The sequence below is a fragment of the Aspergillus campestris genome (assembly GCF_002847485.1).
Source record: "Aspergillus campestris IBT 28561 chromosome Unknown P168scaffold_10, whole genome shotgun sequence".
In the NCBI taxonomy this organism is placed as follows: domain Eukaryota; kingdom Fungi; phylum Ascomycota; class Eurotiomycetes; order Eurotiales; family Aspergillaceae; genus Aspergillus; species Aspergillus campestris.
Genome location: NW_020194345.1, coordinates 600,171 through 614,978, shown reverse-complemented (window position 1 = coordinate 614,978; position 14,808 = coordinate 600,171). Strand labels below are relative to the sequence as shown.

Sequence of the window (14,808 nt, the reverse complement as noted above, 5' to 3'; positions counted from 1 at the left end):
TGCTTGAGTCGTTGGCCGGGATTGGCTGCGAGCGTGCATTGGGAGTCGCGCGGGCAGTTTGAATAGTGGACTTGGGCTTCCGATTGCGACTGCGTGTAGACTGTGGGGTAGAAGCCCGAGACGCGGCCTGAGTTCCTGGCATTCCGGCGTCAAATGCCCCGTTGGCCTTTGCTGGCATGGATTTGCGAGATTTCGGGTTGGACGCTCTAGTCTTCATGATTGAACTATTTCGTGGTGTAGTGTCTGGTTTTGTTTCAGACAGCTCCGCCTGTGCGGTCGGAGACTTTGGCCGGTCTGGCGATTGGTGAGAGATGAAATGGTGCAGCGTCGACTGTGACAGCTCTGATTTGTCCTGCACGTCCATTAGATGAATTCGGAGGTGGAATGGCATCAATGTCTACTCACTTGAGTCCCGTTGTCTGTCTTTGGCGATTTTCGGTTTCGGTTACTCTTCTTAGACCTGGTACTTGAGGCTTGTACTGACGCGGACCGACTTCTCTGGTCGGGAGTCTCGACAGTCACTTTGGAGTGAGCTGAATGTTCGTCGTTGTTGATCGAACGAGGAGTCTTGCGGCGCTTAGCCGATGGAGTAGAGTCCTCGAATGAGGAAGCTATGGGGGTAGGAGGAAGAGAATATGACGTCTTGGGGAGCGGAGCGGTGTTTAGTTCAGACACACGCGCCACTCTCTGAGAAGCGCGAGATGAACTGCGTCGGGTGGTCTTCGCAAAATGTCAGAAATGGTGAGACACGGTACACAGGGAAGAGATATGAAGGATAATGAGAGGTACACGAGGGAGATACGACAAATGATGAGAAGGTCCTCGAGGAGGATAGGAGAAAGGATGACAGGAAGTCCTCGAGGAGATATGGGAGAGAGGATGAGGAAGACCTCGAGGAGGATAGAAGAAAGGATGACAGGAAGTCCTCGAGGTTAGGAGAAGGGATGACAGAAAGTCCCCGAGGAGATAGGAGAATGGATGAGGAGATCCTCGAGGAGGTCCTCGAGGTGGTCCTCGAGGTGATCCTCGGGGAGGTTGGAGAAAGATGATAGAAGTTCCTCGAGAAAGATATGACAAAGGATGGGAGAAGGTACTCGATGATGATTAAAAGCAAGACAATAGAAAGAGGAATGGAAATGGGATACACAAAGTGGAAGATGGATGTAAGGAGCAGGATGTGGGAAGAAGAGAAAGGTGGGAAGAGATGAATGTAGAGAGATGGATGTAGGAAGAAGGAAGAGGACTGACCGGAGAGAAATCAAGGGAAGAGATGGGGGGGCCAGCCTCCCTTTTATATGTTGGTTTTTCAGACACTGCAGTGATTGACAGCTGTTAGAAATTGGCCATGAGGTCATGTAATTCAAGTGAATGGAGTCAACAGTGAAGAAGACAGGGGAACAGATGGAGTGGTTCAAGGTGACCACAGTCAACCTGCCCTATATGGTAATCGAAAGTGAAGCCCTAACACGCCAGTGATAGACTCGGTGAAGGTCCCGAAACAAGAATGTAACAACCCAAAATAAAAGTACCACAGATACTTACTCTTGAACACCAGTGTGTGAATATACAGATTCCTTCTTCAAACACCGAATGACTGTTGTGTTGTTGCCCGGTGGGACTTGAAGTATGAAGTGATCATGGACACCGCTCGTGGCGGGAGACCCGACAGGGGATGTTGATAGCCACTGTCCCCAGTCTCTTTCACATATGATCTTGTGTGTATATCTCAATATTACCAGCAGGAAGGTCTTCGAGGGTTCTCAAGCGGTTCCTATGTGGTAGACTCCAACGTCAGTGAATGGATTTCCAGTGAATGTCGCGGACTGATGAAGGCAAACAGGAGCCACCGGACACCTTCTGCAGTCACCCAGTGACCAGTGCTCTCCCCACTACCCATCACAATTATCTCAACGTACACAGGTATGTTCCCCAAGGAGGAAAGGTCAGGTCAGACCAATCCAGGTAGTGTATCCGTCCAATCCGGGCGGGAAGCAGTCACTGGAGGCAACGGGGCGAGGACACGGAACGTCAGAACGGATTGCAGTCGCACTCCTGCGGTCTTTAAAACCACCCGATCATAGGCATGCCGACAAGGATAAAAAAGCGACAAACAAGTCGAACCGAAACTGCCCCACGAAATGCAGTGGAGGGGAAAGCGAAGACGGCGTCAGCAGGAGTCGGACGAGGGCAAGAAAGACTCGAGATAATGTTGGCCTGACAAAGTTGATGAGGAAATTAGGGCTTGCTGGGGGAGTTTGCTCCGTTTGGTCGGGGTCACTGGACCGCCGCTAACCCTTACTTAATCCCGCGGCTTATCTTAGTGTATGCTTTGCTTTGCTTCAACTCCCGATCGGACTTGGATTTCCCCATTTGATTTCTCCATCTTCCTCGTCGGCTCTTGTGGTTGTGTGCTTTGTGTTGGGTATTCTGCTCTTTATTCTCCAGCAAGAAACATGAAGTTGGGCAATTCCCTTCTCCAGCTCGCTCTGTGGGGTGTCGCGGCCCTCCCGACCGTCACTGCGGCCGCCTGGGGGTTTACTGATGCCACCGTGTCAGTTCACACCAAAGGCGCGGGCGTAGGCACGGGATCGAAAGATGTGTATGTCTCAGCATATGGTTTTGTGTGTGGTTTACATTGGCATGGAACTGATTGTTTGATCTAATTGATAGCATCCCCGATAAGAAAGCTCTCTCCAAGCCTGTCGCCCTGGGCAGCGCCGACACCCTGAAGGTGACCCTCACGGCCCAGGAAGGCAGCTCCGCGAAACAGGCCAACCAGGTCTTCCTGCTGCTCCAGGACCCGGAGACGGGTCTGGATATCTCATACCCGTTCTCTGTGAAGAACAATGGCAAATCGCGGTTGGAGCTGGTAAGCAAGCGCGCTCACGGAATCCAATGACCAGGTCGCGATAGGAGCAAAGCTAACCGATCCCGTCTCCCACCAGGCCATGAAAGACCTTCCCCTCCAATTCCTCGCCCCTTCCAAGCCTCTCGAGGCCCGTTTCTTGATTGGATCATTTGGCACCTCCGCCGCCTACAATGGGGTCGCGTTCCCGCTGACCGTCGCCAGGGACCCGAATGAGCCGGTCCCAACGGTCGAGGTGTCGCGATATGGGAAGCTCCCTGAAATTCATCACATCTTCAAAACCGACGCGCAGAGTCCGCCCGTGGCTATTACCTTGGTCTTCGTGGCCATGGCGTTGGCTTGTTTGCCGGTGCTAGGTGGCGTGGTAAGTCAATGCTCTGTCTAATATGCCTCGTCGCTGGACTAACTGTAGTCTGTTCGCAGTGGCTGTTCCTCGGTGTCAACGTCAAACAGCTGCCCACAGCCCTCCAGTCGGCCCCCCTGTCCCACACTATCTTCCTGGGCTCTCTTCTCGCCATCGAGGGCGTCTTCTTCCTGTACTACACCCACTGGAATCTGTTCCAGATGCTCCCTGCGGTCGCGGCGGCCGGAACCGTGGCGTTTGTCAGTGGCAGTCGCGCGCTAGGCGAAGTGCAGGGTCGACGTCTCGCCGGACTACGATAGAGGATGACAGCATCCTACCGGGCAATGGAACTGATGTGGTAATGGAACGGGATGATATTGCACGATCCTAGTATGAAAGCGAGTCAACATTCTATGGATTGCGATGCGACAGAAGCTACGCGTCTCAAGTAAATGGTCAAATGAAGTGTACAGTAGGATTAGACCAAGCCGTTTAAACCCGTCCAGCACGTCTCATCGCCATCATCGTAATCATAGTCCTAAAGCGTGATGTACACACCAGCTGACGTCACCCGCAGCCGTCCCAATCGGGGCTAGTTTGGCAGATGGAGCTGCAGAAACATACAACTCCGCTTCATCCATTCAATCTTCCGTCCCAGCAAACCACCAAACATATCCACAATCAACACTCAACATGGGCTCTGCCGCGTCGAAACCCGCAAAGTCCGCTGCGCAGGCAGCCTCGCGACGCCAGTATCCCAAAAAGCCCTCCGCACCGCCGACATCCAGCCCAGCATCGGCCGCACCGCGCTCTCAACCGCACACCACTCCCCGGTCCCAGCAACCACAAGCACCACCAGCACCACCACCATCCAACAACATCAACCAGACCGGCCCAACCTACCACTCCAAAGAACAACCCTCCACCTCCAAATCCAACGGTACGCGCCCCCAATGACCCCACCATACCCTTCCAAAACTAACAACCCAAACCCAGCCATCGACCTCGACGGCCGAGACCCCGACTTCGCCGCCTCCCTCCGCCACATCGGCCCCGTCAACCCACACCCAACCTTCTCCAACTCCAGCGTCTTCCCTACACGCCAGGGCGCACCACAACAACAACACCAACAACCAGGCCGCGCATCGACCGTCTTCCCACCTGCGACGAACCCCGCCCTGCTGACCGTCACCGCGCGCCAGCAGCTCACCAAGGCCGCAGAGCAGGAGACGGACGCGCTGGGTCGGTCGAACTTCGCGGGGCGGGAGTTCCTGGATACTATGACGATTCGGCAGGTGCTGAATATGCGGGATCGGCAGGGGTTGCCGCCGCGGGAGATTGAGAGGCTGTTGCGGTTGAAGAAGGGGGTGGTGGAGAGGTTGGGGGAGAAGGGGATTGTGGGGGTTGCTTGAACTACTGTAATTGGGGGGTAGGATGTATTATAGGGTGTATAATATTGATATGATTTCATGGTTTGAATGGTTGGGTCTGGTGTTTTGTGGTTTAGAGGGTTACTTGGGACTAGGTGTAAAAGGTAGATGGTTGGACTAGTACTCCATGTTCTGGTAAATTATCTGGTGGGGTATTTGGCATGTTGATTCAACAGGCAGTAGTTATCATCAGTGTTTTGGTGATATGTCTATAGGTGATATATATATAGTTTAGATTGGCTGATGGGCATACCACTTAATTAGAGCAGCATGACTATACTTGAAAGTCACCACACTTATGAGGCCTCATCCAGAACAGTCTCTGAATATCATTAGTCCCTATTTCAATTCAGTGATATTCCTATCCTATGACTAGTCTAACATAAGCAGATATCTAATGTAACTGGTTAAGCCCTAGCCACACCTGAGGATCTAACAGTATAGTGAGTGATAAGGTATAGCAGGATGGACTGGTAATGCATATGATCTAGTTACTAGGTAGGTAGTGGGCCAAGCAGTGCTTTCTACTAATGATGATGACTAGATAGTGCGGTCATACTACTACATATAAGCCCTAGGCGTTGACTGTGACTACATCATGGAATTAGCTGATGTGATCAGAGCTGTGAAATAATGGCAGGGAAATGTTCTCAATCACTCATCAATCTGACAACTCCCTGCATATAGATTACTAGATGCAGTCTTCTTGATTTTGGACCGGTGACTGAGTTATAACCAAGTAGATGGTACTCTGTAGGCAACACCCCAAGTCCTAACCATGGGAACAGCAACAATATCAGTGAATACTAACTCCAATGCAGCAGTCTTCTGATGAAGGAGAGTGGAGATACCTTCTAAACACATGTCAGATTTTTTACACTTCCCTTCGATCACAAATTTACTATCACTCAGAATACGATGTCATTAGAAGCCTGATCTCTGATCCCCATTCCCGCTGATTCCCTGCCTCTGCAGGTGAGATGAGAGAGGGCATGCCTACACTAAGAGCAAGTAGGTTCGCCCTGAGCAAAGGTAGCCTTGACTGAGAGCAAGAGGCACAAGACAACACAGATAACATCTCCTGTTTGATATTTTACTCCCTCTCACATGTGTAATGTGTAATAAGAGACACAAAACCTGACCTGATCAGGTTGGGTCAGGTGGGATGTGCCATGCGCGTGGGAAAATCGCAGTAAAAGCCGTGAATACCTAGACAATTCCTGGCGGCGCATCCAATGATGCCTCATTTTGGGTTGATGATGTACGAGATCGTGCCCGGCCATTGATATGATTTATATATCAACCCTGGACATCAACAAGAACCTGGACGGCGGCGAGTTGAAAGCATAGGGAGAATGGTCGACCAGCGAGCGGTTTCAAGACACGAGATATATATCCTTAGATGATATGATTCGCAGTCGCTGGCTTATAGATGGTTATTGCAGCATGAAGGACGTCCACGCCGCTTTCAATTCAACTAATGTCTCTATACAAGAGGATCGAACGAGCCGTCAGGGCTGGCATCATGTTCCAGTAGTTTCGATGAAATTATCCATAGACGTTGCGGATTCCATGGCGAAGGGCCGTGGATGCCCTCGAGTTCAAATGTTAGCTCATGCTTCTTCCCTATAGTTGACTGTATATTGATTAGTCCCGATTGGCAAAAGATCTTCATAATGTCCACTCTCTCCACCAAGAAGAGGCCTTGGCCAATCTTCCTTCCCATACGAGTCTGCTCTAGCTGGGTCCACTGGTATGGGGACAAGCTGCACACCATCTGATGGGCGGGCTATTGTCAGCACGTGTGATTTGTGGTCAACGATGTATCTATATTCATTCCTTGCTCTAAACAAAACGTAGTAGGAATGCCACCGTAGTGCACCGCAATACCTACAGTCGGGAGACATGATGCCCATGTAGGTCCGTGTTATGGCAACAGTCTATGACTGCCTGAGGCACTAAGCTAACCCGATCGAGCGAGCCGCAACTTCGACCGAGCGGAGAGATCGAGCGACAACTTTGCCATCTCAGTGAGGCTGATAAACTTGCGACCGTTGCTCCCTTTCCCCTGCATCGCCTCCACGATGCCCCCTTTCAAGGATGAACATGTTTTGGTAAGCTTTCCTTTCCCCTCCTGCCTATGTCTTCTCTCCCCACCATCCTTCGCCCCTTCCCCCCACCACTCACTTATGTTCATCCCAATTGACATCGCCCCAGATTATTGCGCCAGGCTCGCAGGTCACCCTGGCGCAATTAGGTCTCCCCGAGTCGTTCACCCCCGCCCGATTCCGCTTTCCGACGCGCATGTTTCCCGCAGAAAAGCAGGGCGAATATGAACCGTACAGGATCCGCGAGAAGCGCGTCGAAGTGCAACACACCAAAGCCCCGACGCGCCCAAGAAGGAAGATGTCGAGATGAAAGATGCCGCGCCTCCCGCACCCACCGAGGAGACCTCCACCGCGACTACGGAGAAACAAGAGGGCTCAGAGCCGGCACAGGATGGGGAGAAGGAACCGGAGACCACGACTGCCGAGGAGGTCATCTACGAGGAAGACCTGACGTCCGATGAGGGGGCCATCCATCCCATCGAGAACGGGCGCATCGTCGACTGGCCCTGCTTCTTTGCTCTCCTATCGCACGTACACAACACTCTGAGCCCGCCGTTCCACACGCCCATCATGCTCATCGCCGAGCCCGTCTGGTCGGCACGCGATCGCGAGACTATCACACAGTTCGTCTTTGAGAAGTTCAAGACGCCCGCCTTCTGCTTCATGGATGCGGCACTGGCCGTCTGCTACGGGTACGGTGTATCCACCGCTACGGTCATCGACGTCGGTAAGGACAAGGTCGATGTCACCGCCGTGACGGACTTCCTCGTCAACGAGCATGGACGGGGGATCGCGTTGGAAGGGTGCGGTGGAGACTACATGACGGATCGACTGGTGGAGTTGCTGGGCACAAGGGGTTTCTCGAGGGAGATGTGCGAGCAATTGAAGCGGAGCAATATCACCGAGATCTTGCCGGCTGGGACGCCAGTTCCCGGCACGGCGGCAACCGCGCGGCAGGGCGTCAACCCCGCCATATCGGCCTCCACCGGAAAGGACGATAATACCAACGACAACACCCCCCGTGGTCCAGGGAACGGCACCCAGACCGGACAAGAAACCAATGGTGCGGATGAGGAAGACGAGGGCGTGTTGGATGTCGCAGCCATCGTGAGCGGTAACACCAGCGAGTTCCTCGCCAGTCGCGAAAAGGAGACCGAAAAGGGTCAGAAGAAGGGCGCCACGGACGCGTCGGGGAAACCTATTCGACTGCCCAATTCGAAACGGGAAAAGGCCCCATTCCAGTACGAGGAATTCGTGCGTCTGGAACCCGAGGAGGGTTCCTCCAGCGGCCCGGGGCGGTTCATCCGACAGACCCGTGATATCGAGGTCGGCGTGGAGCGGTTTCTGTCGGCCACGTCCAAGACCAACACTGGTGATCGGCTGTCCAGCGGAATCTTCGACGATATTGCGACGCAAATCCATCACACCATCTTGGCCGTGCCCGACGCGACGAAGCGTAGTGAGCTGTGGGATTCCTTGATCGTTGTTGGCAATGGGAGCAAGATCAAAGGTTGGTTCTATCTCTCATTCCTTCTATCTGTTGATTCCTACAATCTTCGAAACTAACATATGAACAGGATTCACCCAAGCTTTGTTAAACACCATCACCCAGAAGTTCGTCCTCTCCCCGTCCGGTACCATCTTCACCTCCGAAATCCCCTCCAACTTCTCCACGCCTCTCCCCACGGGAGGCACCAACACCCCGGCCCCCACTGGCCAGCCCGGCCCCATGCACCACCCTGCGGGCCACGGGGTGAACCCGCTATTAGTGGCGGCGACTCACTCCAACAACCCCGGGGCTCCCGGAACGCCCTCCATGGACCCCACCGGTGGCATGCATCACCGCTCCACCGGACACTCCCAAACGCCCACATCCGTCAAGACGCTCAAGCCTCCCGAGTACTTCCCCGAGTGGAAAGAACCGAGCGGCACCAACGCCCCCGGCACCGGCACAGCCGGCGGGCCCGGCGGGCCCGGCGGCCCAGGGGGTCCCGGAGCGCCCAGCGGCGGGCACGGCATGGAAGAAGCGGTGTTCCTGGGCGCGCAAGTGGCGTCCAAGGTTGTATTCATCGTCGACCAGGGTCTCAGCAAGGGTTTCATGAGTCGGGTGGAGTACAACGAGAACGGACCGTCAGCGATCCACGAGTATGCCTTGTAAATGAACCTGGTTAATGGAAGTCTACGTCGGAAATTGGGTCTAGATGTGCAATCTTAGTTGTCTCATGATTGGAGTTGTTCGCATGTGAGCTCGTCTTTTTGCTTTCCTTGCTTTTTATCTTGTCTTTCGGTTGTATTCTACGCGGTGGCGTCCTGTCTTAGAAAAGTCGATCCGTCTCAGGACGCAGGTCGGATGGGAGTCTGGTCTAGTTCTAGGTATAGTGTTATAGTGTCTATATGAGATGGCTATTTATGAGGTATAGCAGTGCTAGTAGCTGTTAAGCTGTAGTATACAGAGCACGTGATTTGGATTATATAATCACCTTTATCTTGCCACCGCGGAGAGCGGATGAGCGCCGCAACTTTCGTCACATACAACTTCAACAAACACACCCATATCCTCTGCATACATTCGCTTTTTTCCATCCTACACTAGCTGCTGAGTACAGCTCCACGCGCTAAAATGCCCAAAGCCGAAGCCGGCAGCACCAAGGCCATCAGCAACAAGATCAAAGCCGTACGTTCACCAGCCGTTGATTGATGCAAGAAGACGTAGGTACTAACGGTGTACAGAAAGGACTAGGCAGACTCCGATGGTACTGTCAAGCATGTTCACGACAGATGCGCGATGAGAACGGGTTCAAATGGTGCGCTTTCTCCCATTCCCCCACCTTTATCCCAGCCCGCCCCCTCCTCGCAAGACCAAGACCAAAACTAACTAACAACCAAACCAACAGCCACGTCCAAAGCGAAAGCCACGTGCGCCAGATCCTCCTCATCGGCGAAGACCCCAAAAAGCACATCGAAACCTTCAGCAAAGAGTTTCTCACGAACTTCATGAACCTGCTGCGCACATCGCACGGGGAGAAGAAAGTCCAGCTGAACCAGTTCTACCAGACCGTCATCGCGGACAAAGAGCACATACACATGAACGCGACGAAGTGGAAGAGTCTGTCGCAGTTTGCGGCGCATCTGGGCCGCGAGGGCTTGTGTCGGGTTGAGGAGACGGATAAGGGGCTGTTCGTGTCGTACATTGATCGCAGTCCGGAGACGATGAGGCGGCGGGAGGCGGTTCTTAAGAAGGAGAGGCAGGATCGGGGTGATGAGGAGAGGGAGCAGAGGCAGATTCAGGAGCAGGTGGAGAGGGCGCAGAGGGCGCAGAGGGATGCTGTTGAACGGAAGGAGGGGAGTGAGGGGGATGCTGCTGTTGCTCCTGAGGCGAGGATTTTGCAGCGGAAGGAGGGTGAGAAGGTGAAGTTGAATATTGGGTTTGGAGGGGCGGCGAAGACTGAGGCTGGAGGTGGTGCTGCTCCATCGTCGGGGGAGAAGGATGCTGCTTCTCTAGGAGATGATACTGCCGAGAAGAAAGCTACGTCTGAGACGCCGGATACTGCTGCTGCTGCTGCTGCTGCTACGCCCAGCTCTTCAGAATCCCCCGCCCCGTCCGCACCTCCCAAGATCTCCCTATCGATGGGCGGCGCCAACAAACCTAAGAACGTCTTCTCAGCAGCAGCGAAGAAGAATCCCCTCGCAGGGAAGAAGGGCCCCGTCCTGGAACAGCCGAAGAAGATGTCCGAGCAGGAGCGGATCATGAAGCAGGAGATGGAGGCGATGGAGCGCAAGCGCATGCGCGGGTCGTCTGGGTTTCCGAATGCGAAGCGGCCCAAGATCTCCTGATCTGCTAGTTGGTCTAGGATGATTATATTTGACTTCGTTTACACGATACCTCGTTCTGCACGGCAGTGCGCGCCCCGGCTGTGGCTGGATATTGGGTGCAGCATATGATGCAGTTGTTTGGCTGGCCATGGCTACCTGGAGTTCTATAGCGTGCAACATCATAGGTCCTACAAGCTAGATTATCTAAACAATACTTGATTTGTACATACATATAACTTTCTCGATCATGTACGAAGTACAGAATAAAACGGCCCTAACACAGATATATATTCAGACATAGCAAGAAAGCCAACTTGACAATTCAGTAAAAGAAATTGTGAATGAATACCAATATTACAATATTTGTAGCATACACTTAAAAAAAGAAAAAAAAAAAAAAAAAAAAGGAAAATAACCTCTCTCCCACAACCACCGAAAAGACTCAACCCAGGCACTCGAGTTCCCACCCATCCATTAGAACCAACCCTAAATGTAGAGCTAAGATGCAGGCCCCTCCTATAACCACAACCAGAAGCACAAAACATCTATCGCCCGGGTGGTCTAGTGGTATGATTCTCGCTTAGGGATTTAAACCCCAAGCATATCTGCGAGAGGTCCCGCGTTCGATCCGCGGCTCGGGCCGATTATCTTTTTTTTCTATGTATTTTTTTGCTTTCTTTATCTGTATACTTCTTCGATGCGGAGTAGATAGAGGGGTAAATGCTATCCTTTGTTTTGAGTCATGGTTTTACAGAATTGAGTGATTCAATTCCTCCGTCTGATACTATGTGTTAATGCACTCCCAGTAGCTTCGCCTGGTCTCCTTGCATGGGCGGTCACACGATAATGACAACCTGTATCAAGGATTGTTAATGTAGTAGTGTCTACATTCCAACAACTTTTGAAGGAGCTATCTGCAGGTTTAGTGCATGCGGGGGCGCCTTCCTTTAGCTTGTATCTCGGGTTTGTGGACCGAGCCATCCTGAGGAATCTCCGTCTATCATTATTTCCTCCACTGCTGCTACTCTACTACTCCTACTTCTACCACACCCAATTGAACAGACATATCTCTACAAACTACCAACCTAACTTCCATCCCCACTCAACCCACAACATGACAACCACAAACGCCACCCTCGCCTTCATCGGCTGCGGTATTCTCTCCTCCCTCTTCCCCCCCACCCTACCCCAGAAGTCCACCCAACTAACCCATCCCAGGAAACATGGGCTCAGCCATCCTAAACGGCCTCCTAGAAGCCACCCGCGACACCCCCAACCCACCCATCAACACCTTCAACGTCAGCACCAAAACAACCACCTCAGCCGAGCGTCTCCGCAGCACCCTCGCCCCCGCAGACCAAGCCCGCGTGCGCTTCACCCCCAACGACAACATCACAGCCATGGCCAACGCAGACATCATCCTGCTCGCATGCAAGCCCTTTCTTGCAGAGTCCATTCTCAGCCAGCGTGGCGTGTGGGACGCTGCCAAGAACAAGCTGATCATCAGCGTGATGGCGGGCCCCACCGTTGCTCAGATCCTGGGCTACATGCGTCCTCGTGGCAGCGGGCCTGGAGGTGAGGTGGTATGCGCAGAGAGATCTCCGACGGTTGTGCGTGTGCAGCCGAACGTAGCGGCGCGGTTACGGCAGTCGATGACGGTCGTGGAAGTAGATGATGATAGCGAGGAGGGGCAGCAGGCCAAGGGAACAGTGGAGTGGATTTTCAAGCAAGTAGGCGACGTGCGGTTCGTAGCGCCTTCCGTGTTCGAAGTTTCGTCGTTGTTGGTGGGTGCTTCCATGGCGTGGGGCGCGATTGCATTGGACGGGGTGCTCGATGGGTGTGTTGCGGGGGGTTTGAGACGCCCCGAGGCGCTGGAGATGGCGGCGCAGACGTTGGCGGGGATGGCGGCGCTTTTGAAGGATGGGGCGCATCCGGCTGTGTTGAGGGAGGGGATTTCTTCGCCGAGGGGGTGTACGATTCAGGGGATTTTGGAGCTGGAGAGGGCTGGGGTTCGGGGGAGTTTTGCGGATGCGTTGTTGAAGGGGGTGGAGCATTTGCAGAGGTGATCCCTGTCTTTCTGAACTAGAAATAAAGTATTAGAGAAACATAGATTTCTTGAATCCTTTGTTATCGAATTTTCTGCTATCTACTTGCGTATCGATTGAAGGGTAGTGAAAGATAGTGTGGAAATAGTATATATATAAACGGACCACCCCCCGACAACCTCGGAACCGCCTCCCGACGCATAGATACCAACACGAATCTCAGCTCCCACAATCAGACACAGCGCAGACGCAGCGCATGAAAGCCCGAAATGAAACCTTACTCCCACCATCCAACCCAATCGGTTTCGGACCCGCGCACTGCTCTTCTACGGAAGATAACATCTCATCCTGACCCCCCTCCCCCTCCGTGGCGGGGAGAGAAGGGAGGGAACTATATAGATAGGTAGATGCTGCGCAGATAAGCCCTAAGATGATAGACAACATCTCCGACTATTTTACATAACTATACTCGCCATAATGAGACCTAAGATATTCAGGCCTCAGGTGCACTCTGCTGCGGCGACGCTTGTGCGTTTCGCGTCGGCGTCTTCGTCTTCCACTCATCAGGCTGTTCTACAGCCTTCTGCTTCGTTGATGGATAAGAAGAAGGTAGAGGAGAAGAAGCTGCCGCCTTTGGCAGTCATGCCTACAAAGACGCTGGTGCGGTCGTTGCTGTTTACGTCTGTTATGGCGTCGCCACTACTTCTGAAGTCTAGTCTTTCTGCGTTAAAATTTGTCGTCGAGTCCAAGTCACCGCTGTTCAGCCCGTCCAAGAACCCGCTTATGAACTACCTTTTGCGGACGACGATTTACAATCATTTCTGTGCGGGGGCCAACGAGGCGCAGGTGCGTGGGACGGTACGCCATATGAAAGACCTTGGCTTCAAGGGGGTTATTCTGGGGTATGCAAGGGAGTCGGTGGTGAGTCTGGATGACCCGGGGGTGCAGGAGAAGCCGCCGACTTGCCAGCAAGCGGTGCTGGACTACGCCATTGAGGAATGGAAGCAGGGGAACTTGCGGACCCTGGGAATGATTGGGAAGGGAGACTTCCTGGGCATCAAGTATGTCTTTTGGTTTGCCGTTCAAAAGCCGCGGGGGCAATGGTTAACATGGTGATGGCAGGTTCACCGGCGCTGGGCCAGCGGCCTTAGAGGCCCTCGCGCGGGGAGACGCTCAACCGCCACCGAAGATGTTGCAGGCTATTACGGAGATCTGCGAGGCAATTGCTGCACAGGAGTCCCGGCTCTGGATTGACGCTGAGCAGCAGGTCTTTCAGCCGACGATTGACGCATGGACTATCGACCTGATGCGGCGGTTCAACCGGGACGGGAAGACCGTGGTCTACAACACTATTCAGGCCTACCTGAAGGCGTCTGTTGAGAATGTTCATCGTCATTTAACGCTTGCAGCTGCCGAGGGCTGGACTCTGGGGATCAAGCTGGTACGCGGAGCATACATTGCACACGACCATCGGTCCCGCATTCACGACACCAAAGCAGACACGGACCGCAGCTACAACCACATTGTCGAAAGTATCCTCACCCGCCAGTTTCCATTAGATACAGGCCGCTCACAGCTGAAATTCCCTGACACCCGACTATTCGTGGCGTCGCACAATGCTGACAGCGTGCGCAAAGCCTACTCCCTCTCTCGGTATCGACTGCAGAACGGACTGCCCACTGTCCCAGTAGAGGTGGGCCAGTTGCAGGGGATGGCGGATGAGATTAGTTGCGGTTTAATCGCCGAGAACCTCCAGGCCTCCACCACCGCGGACCACCTTCCCGAGAACCCTGGTGTATTCAAGTGTCTGGCGTGGGGGTCAATCGAAGAGTGTTTGCATTTCCTGCTGCGTCGGGCAGTTGAGAACCAGTCAGCTATGGGCCGTACACACGAGACGCTGAAAGCACTCAAAAGGGAAGCGTGGAGACGGGTTGGATGGTCTTGACATCACCCGCAGGGGTGTGTTTCGGTGCAGTAAACCGATTGATTGGATTTCACGCTTGCCGGGGAATGAAATATGGACCGCAGCATCCCCGCAGGTTACACCTCTTCAACACGAGACAGGATCTTGCGATGGATGATAGGGATTGGATGGGTGTTCGTGCGTCTGACCAAGTCTGCATGGCTGCCAGGGTGGATGGAGCGGATTACCGAGCCGAGCTCGGAAGGGAACCCGTTTTCTGGTTATAGATGCTTATAATCT

At 53.4% G+C, this 14,808-nt stretch overlaps 6 protein-coding genes and 1 non-coding gene across 7 annotated transcripts; all 7 read left to right on the top strand.

The window, feature by feature from the left end:
- Nucleotides 1-2,350: 2,350 nt before the first annotated feature.
- Nucleotides 2,351-3,529, top strand: P168DRAFT_312262 (putative oligosaccharyltransferase subunit ribophorin II; the record flags this gene model as incomplete). Its single annotated transcript, XM_024839560.1, has 4 exons — nt 2,351-2,599; nt 2,671-2,869; nt 2,946-3,230; nt 3,290-3,529. Exons 1-4 carry the CDS (start codon nt 2,454-2,456, stop codon nt 3,527-3,529), a joined length of 870 nt encoding a protein of 289 aa, XP_024690629.1. The 5' UTR covers nt 2,351-2,453.
- Nucleotides 3,530-3,864: 335 nt separating this feature from the next.
- On the top strand, nt 3,865-4,621 carry P168DRAFT_306248 (uncharacterized protein; the record flags this gene model as incomplete). Its single annotated transcript, XM_024839011.1, has 2 exons — nt 3,865-4,149; nt 4,206-4,621. The coding sequence occupies exons 1-2, from the start codon at nt 3,903-3,905 to the stop codon at nt 4,619-4,621; spliced, it is 663 nt and encodes a 220-aa protein (XP_024690628.1). The 5' UTR covers nt 3,865-3,902.
- Nucleotides 4,622-6,683: 2,062 nt separating this feature from the next.
- P168DRAFT_292150 (putative chromatin remodeling complex subunit (Arp9)) lies at nt 6,684-9,157 on the top strand. Its single transcript, XM_024837531.1, has 4 exons — nt 6,684-6,753; nt 6,857-7,006; nt 7,039-8,257; nt 8,325-9,157. Exons 1-4 carry the CDS (start codon nt 6,724-6,726, stop codon nt 8,903-8,905), a joined length of 1,980 nt encoding a protein of 659 aa, XP_024690627.1. The 5' UTR covers nt 6,684-6,723; the 3' UTR covers nt 8,906-9,157.
- A 120-nt stretch (nt 9,158-9,277) lies between these two features.
- P168DRAFT_329007 (putative C2H2 finger domain protein (Kin17)) lies at nt 9,278-10,839 on the top strand. Its single transcript, XM_024841413.1, has 3 exons — nt 9,278-9,421; nt 9,478-9,551; nt 9,642-10,839. Exons 1-3 carry the CDS (start codon nt 9,368-9,370, stop codon nt 10,579-10,581), a joined length of 1,068 nt encoding a protein of 355 aa, XP_024690626.1. The 5' UTR covers nt 9,278-9,367; the 3' UTR covers nt 10,582-10,839.
- A 271-nt stretch (nt 10,840-11,110) lies between these two features.
- On the top strand, nt 11,111-11,202 carry P168DRAFT_t137. Its single transcript has one exon. It is a non-coding gene; the product is annotated as a tRNA-Pro (tRNA).
- Nucleotides 11,203-11,390: 188 nt separating this feature from the next.
- On the top strand, nt 11,391-12,626 carry P168DRAFT_312260 (pyrroline-5-carboxylate reductase family protein; the record flags this gene model as incomplete). The annotated part of the gene is made up of 2 exons (XM_024839559.1): nt 11,391-11,714; nt 11,779-12,626. Exons 1-2 carry the CDS (start codon nt 11,675-11,677, stop codon nt 12,624-12,626), a joined length of 888 nt encoding a protein of 295 aa, XP_024690625.1. The 5' UTR covers nt 11,391-11,674.
- Nucleotides 12,627-13,082: 456 nt separating this feature from the next.
- Nucleotides 13,083-14,743, top strand: P168DRAFT_333399 (putative proline oxidase Put1; the record flags this gene model as incomplete). The annotated part of the gene is made up of 2 exons (XM_024841676.1): nt 13,083-13,666; nt 13,728-14,743. The coding sequence occupies 2 exons, from the start codon at nt 13,083-13,085 to the stop codon at nt 14,548-14,550; spliced, it is 1,407 nt and encodes a 468-aa protein (XP_024690624.1). The 3' UTR covers nt 14,551-14,743.
- Nucleotides 14,744-14,808: the final 65 nt, after the last annotated feature.

Bases quoted from the DNA above. Each gene is read 5' to 3' on its own strand.
- P168DRAFT_292150 (XM_024837531.1), top strand. From the start codon at position 6,724: ATGCCCCCTTTCAAGGATGAACATGTTTTG. The intron at 7,007-7,038 runs GTGCAACACACC...GACGCGCCCAAG, and splicing joins TCCGCGAGAAGCGCGTCGAA to AAGGAAGATGTCGAGATGAA. The intron at 8,258-8,324 runs GTTGGTTCTATC...ACATATGAACAG, and splicing joins CAATGGGAGCAAGATCAAAG to GATTCACCCAAGCTTTGTTA.
- P168DRAFT_329007 (XM_024841413.1), top strand. From the start codon at position 9,368: ATGCCCAAAGCCGAAGCCGGCAGCACCAAGGCCATCAGCAACAAGATC. The intron at 9,422-9,477 runs GTACGTTCACCA...AACGGTGTACAG, and splicing joins TCAGCAACAAGATCAAAGCC to AAAGGACTAGGCAGACTCCG. The intron at 9,552-9,641 runs GTGCGCTTTCTC...CCAAACCAACAG, and splicing joins GATGAGAACGGGTTCAAATG to CCACGTCCAAAGCGAAAGCC.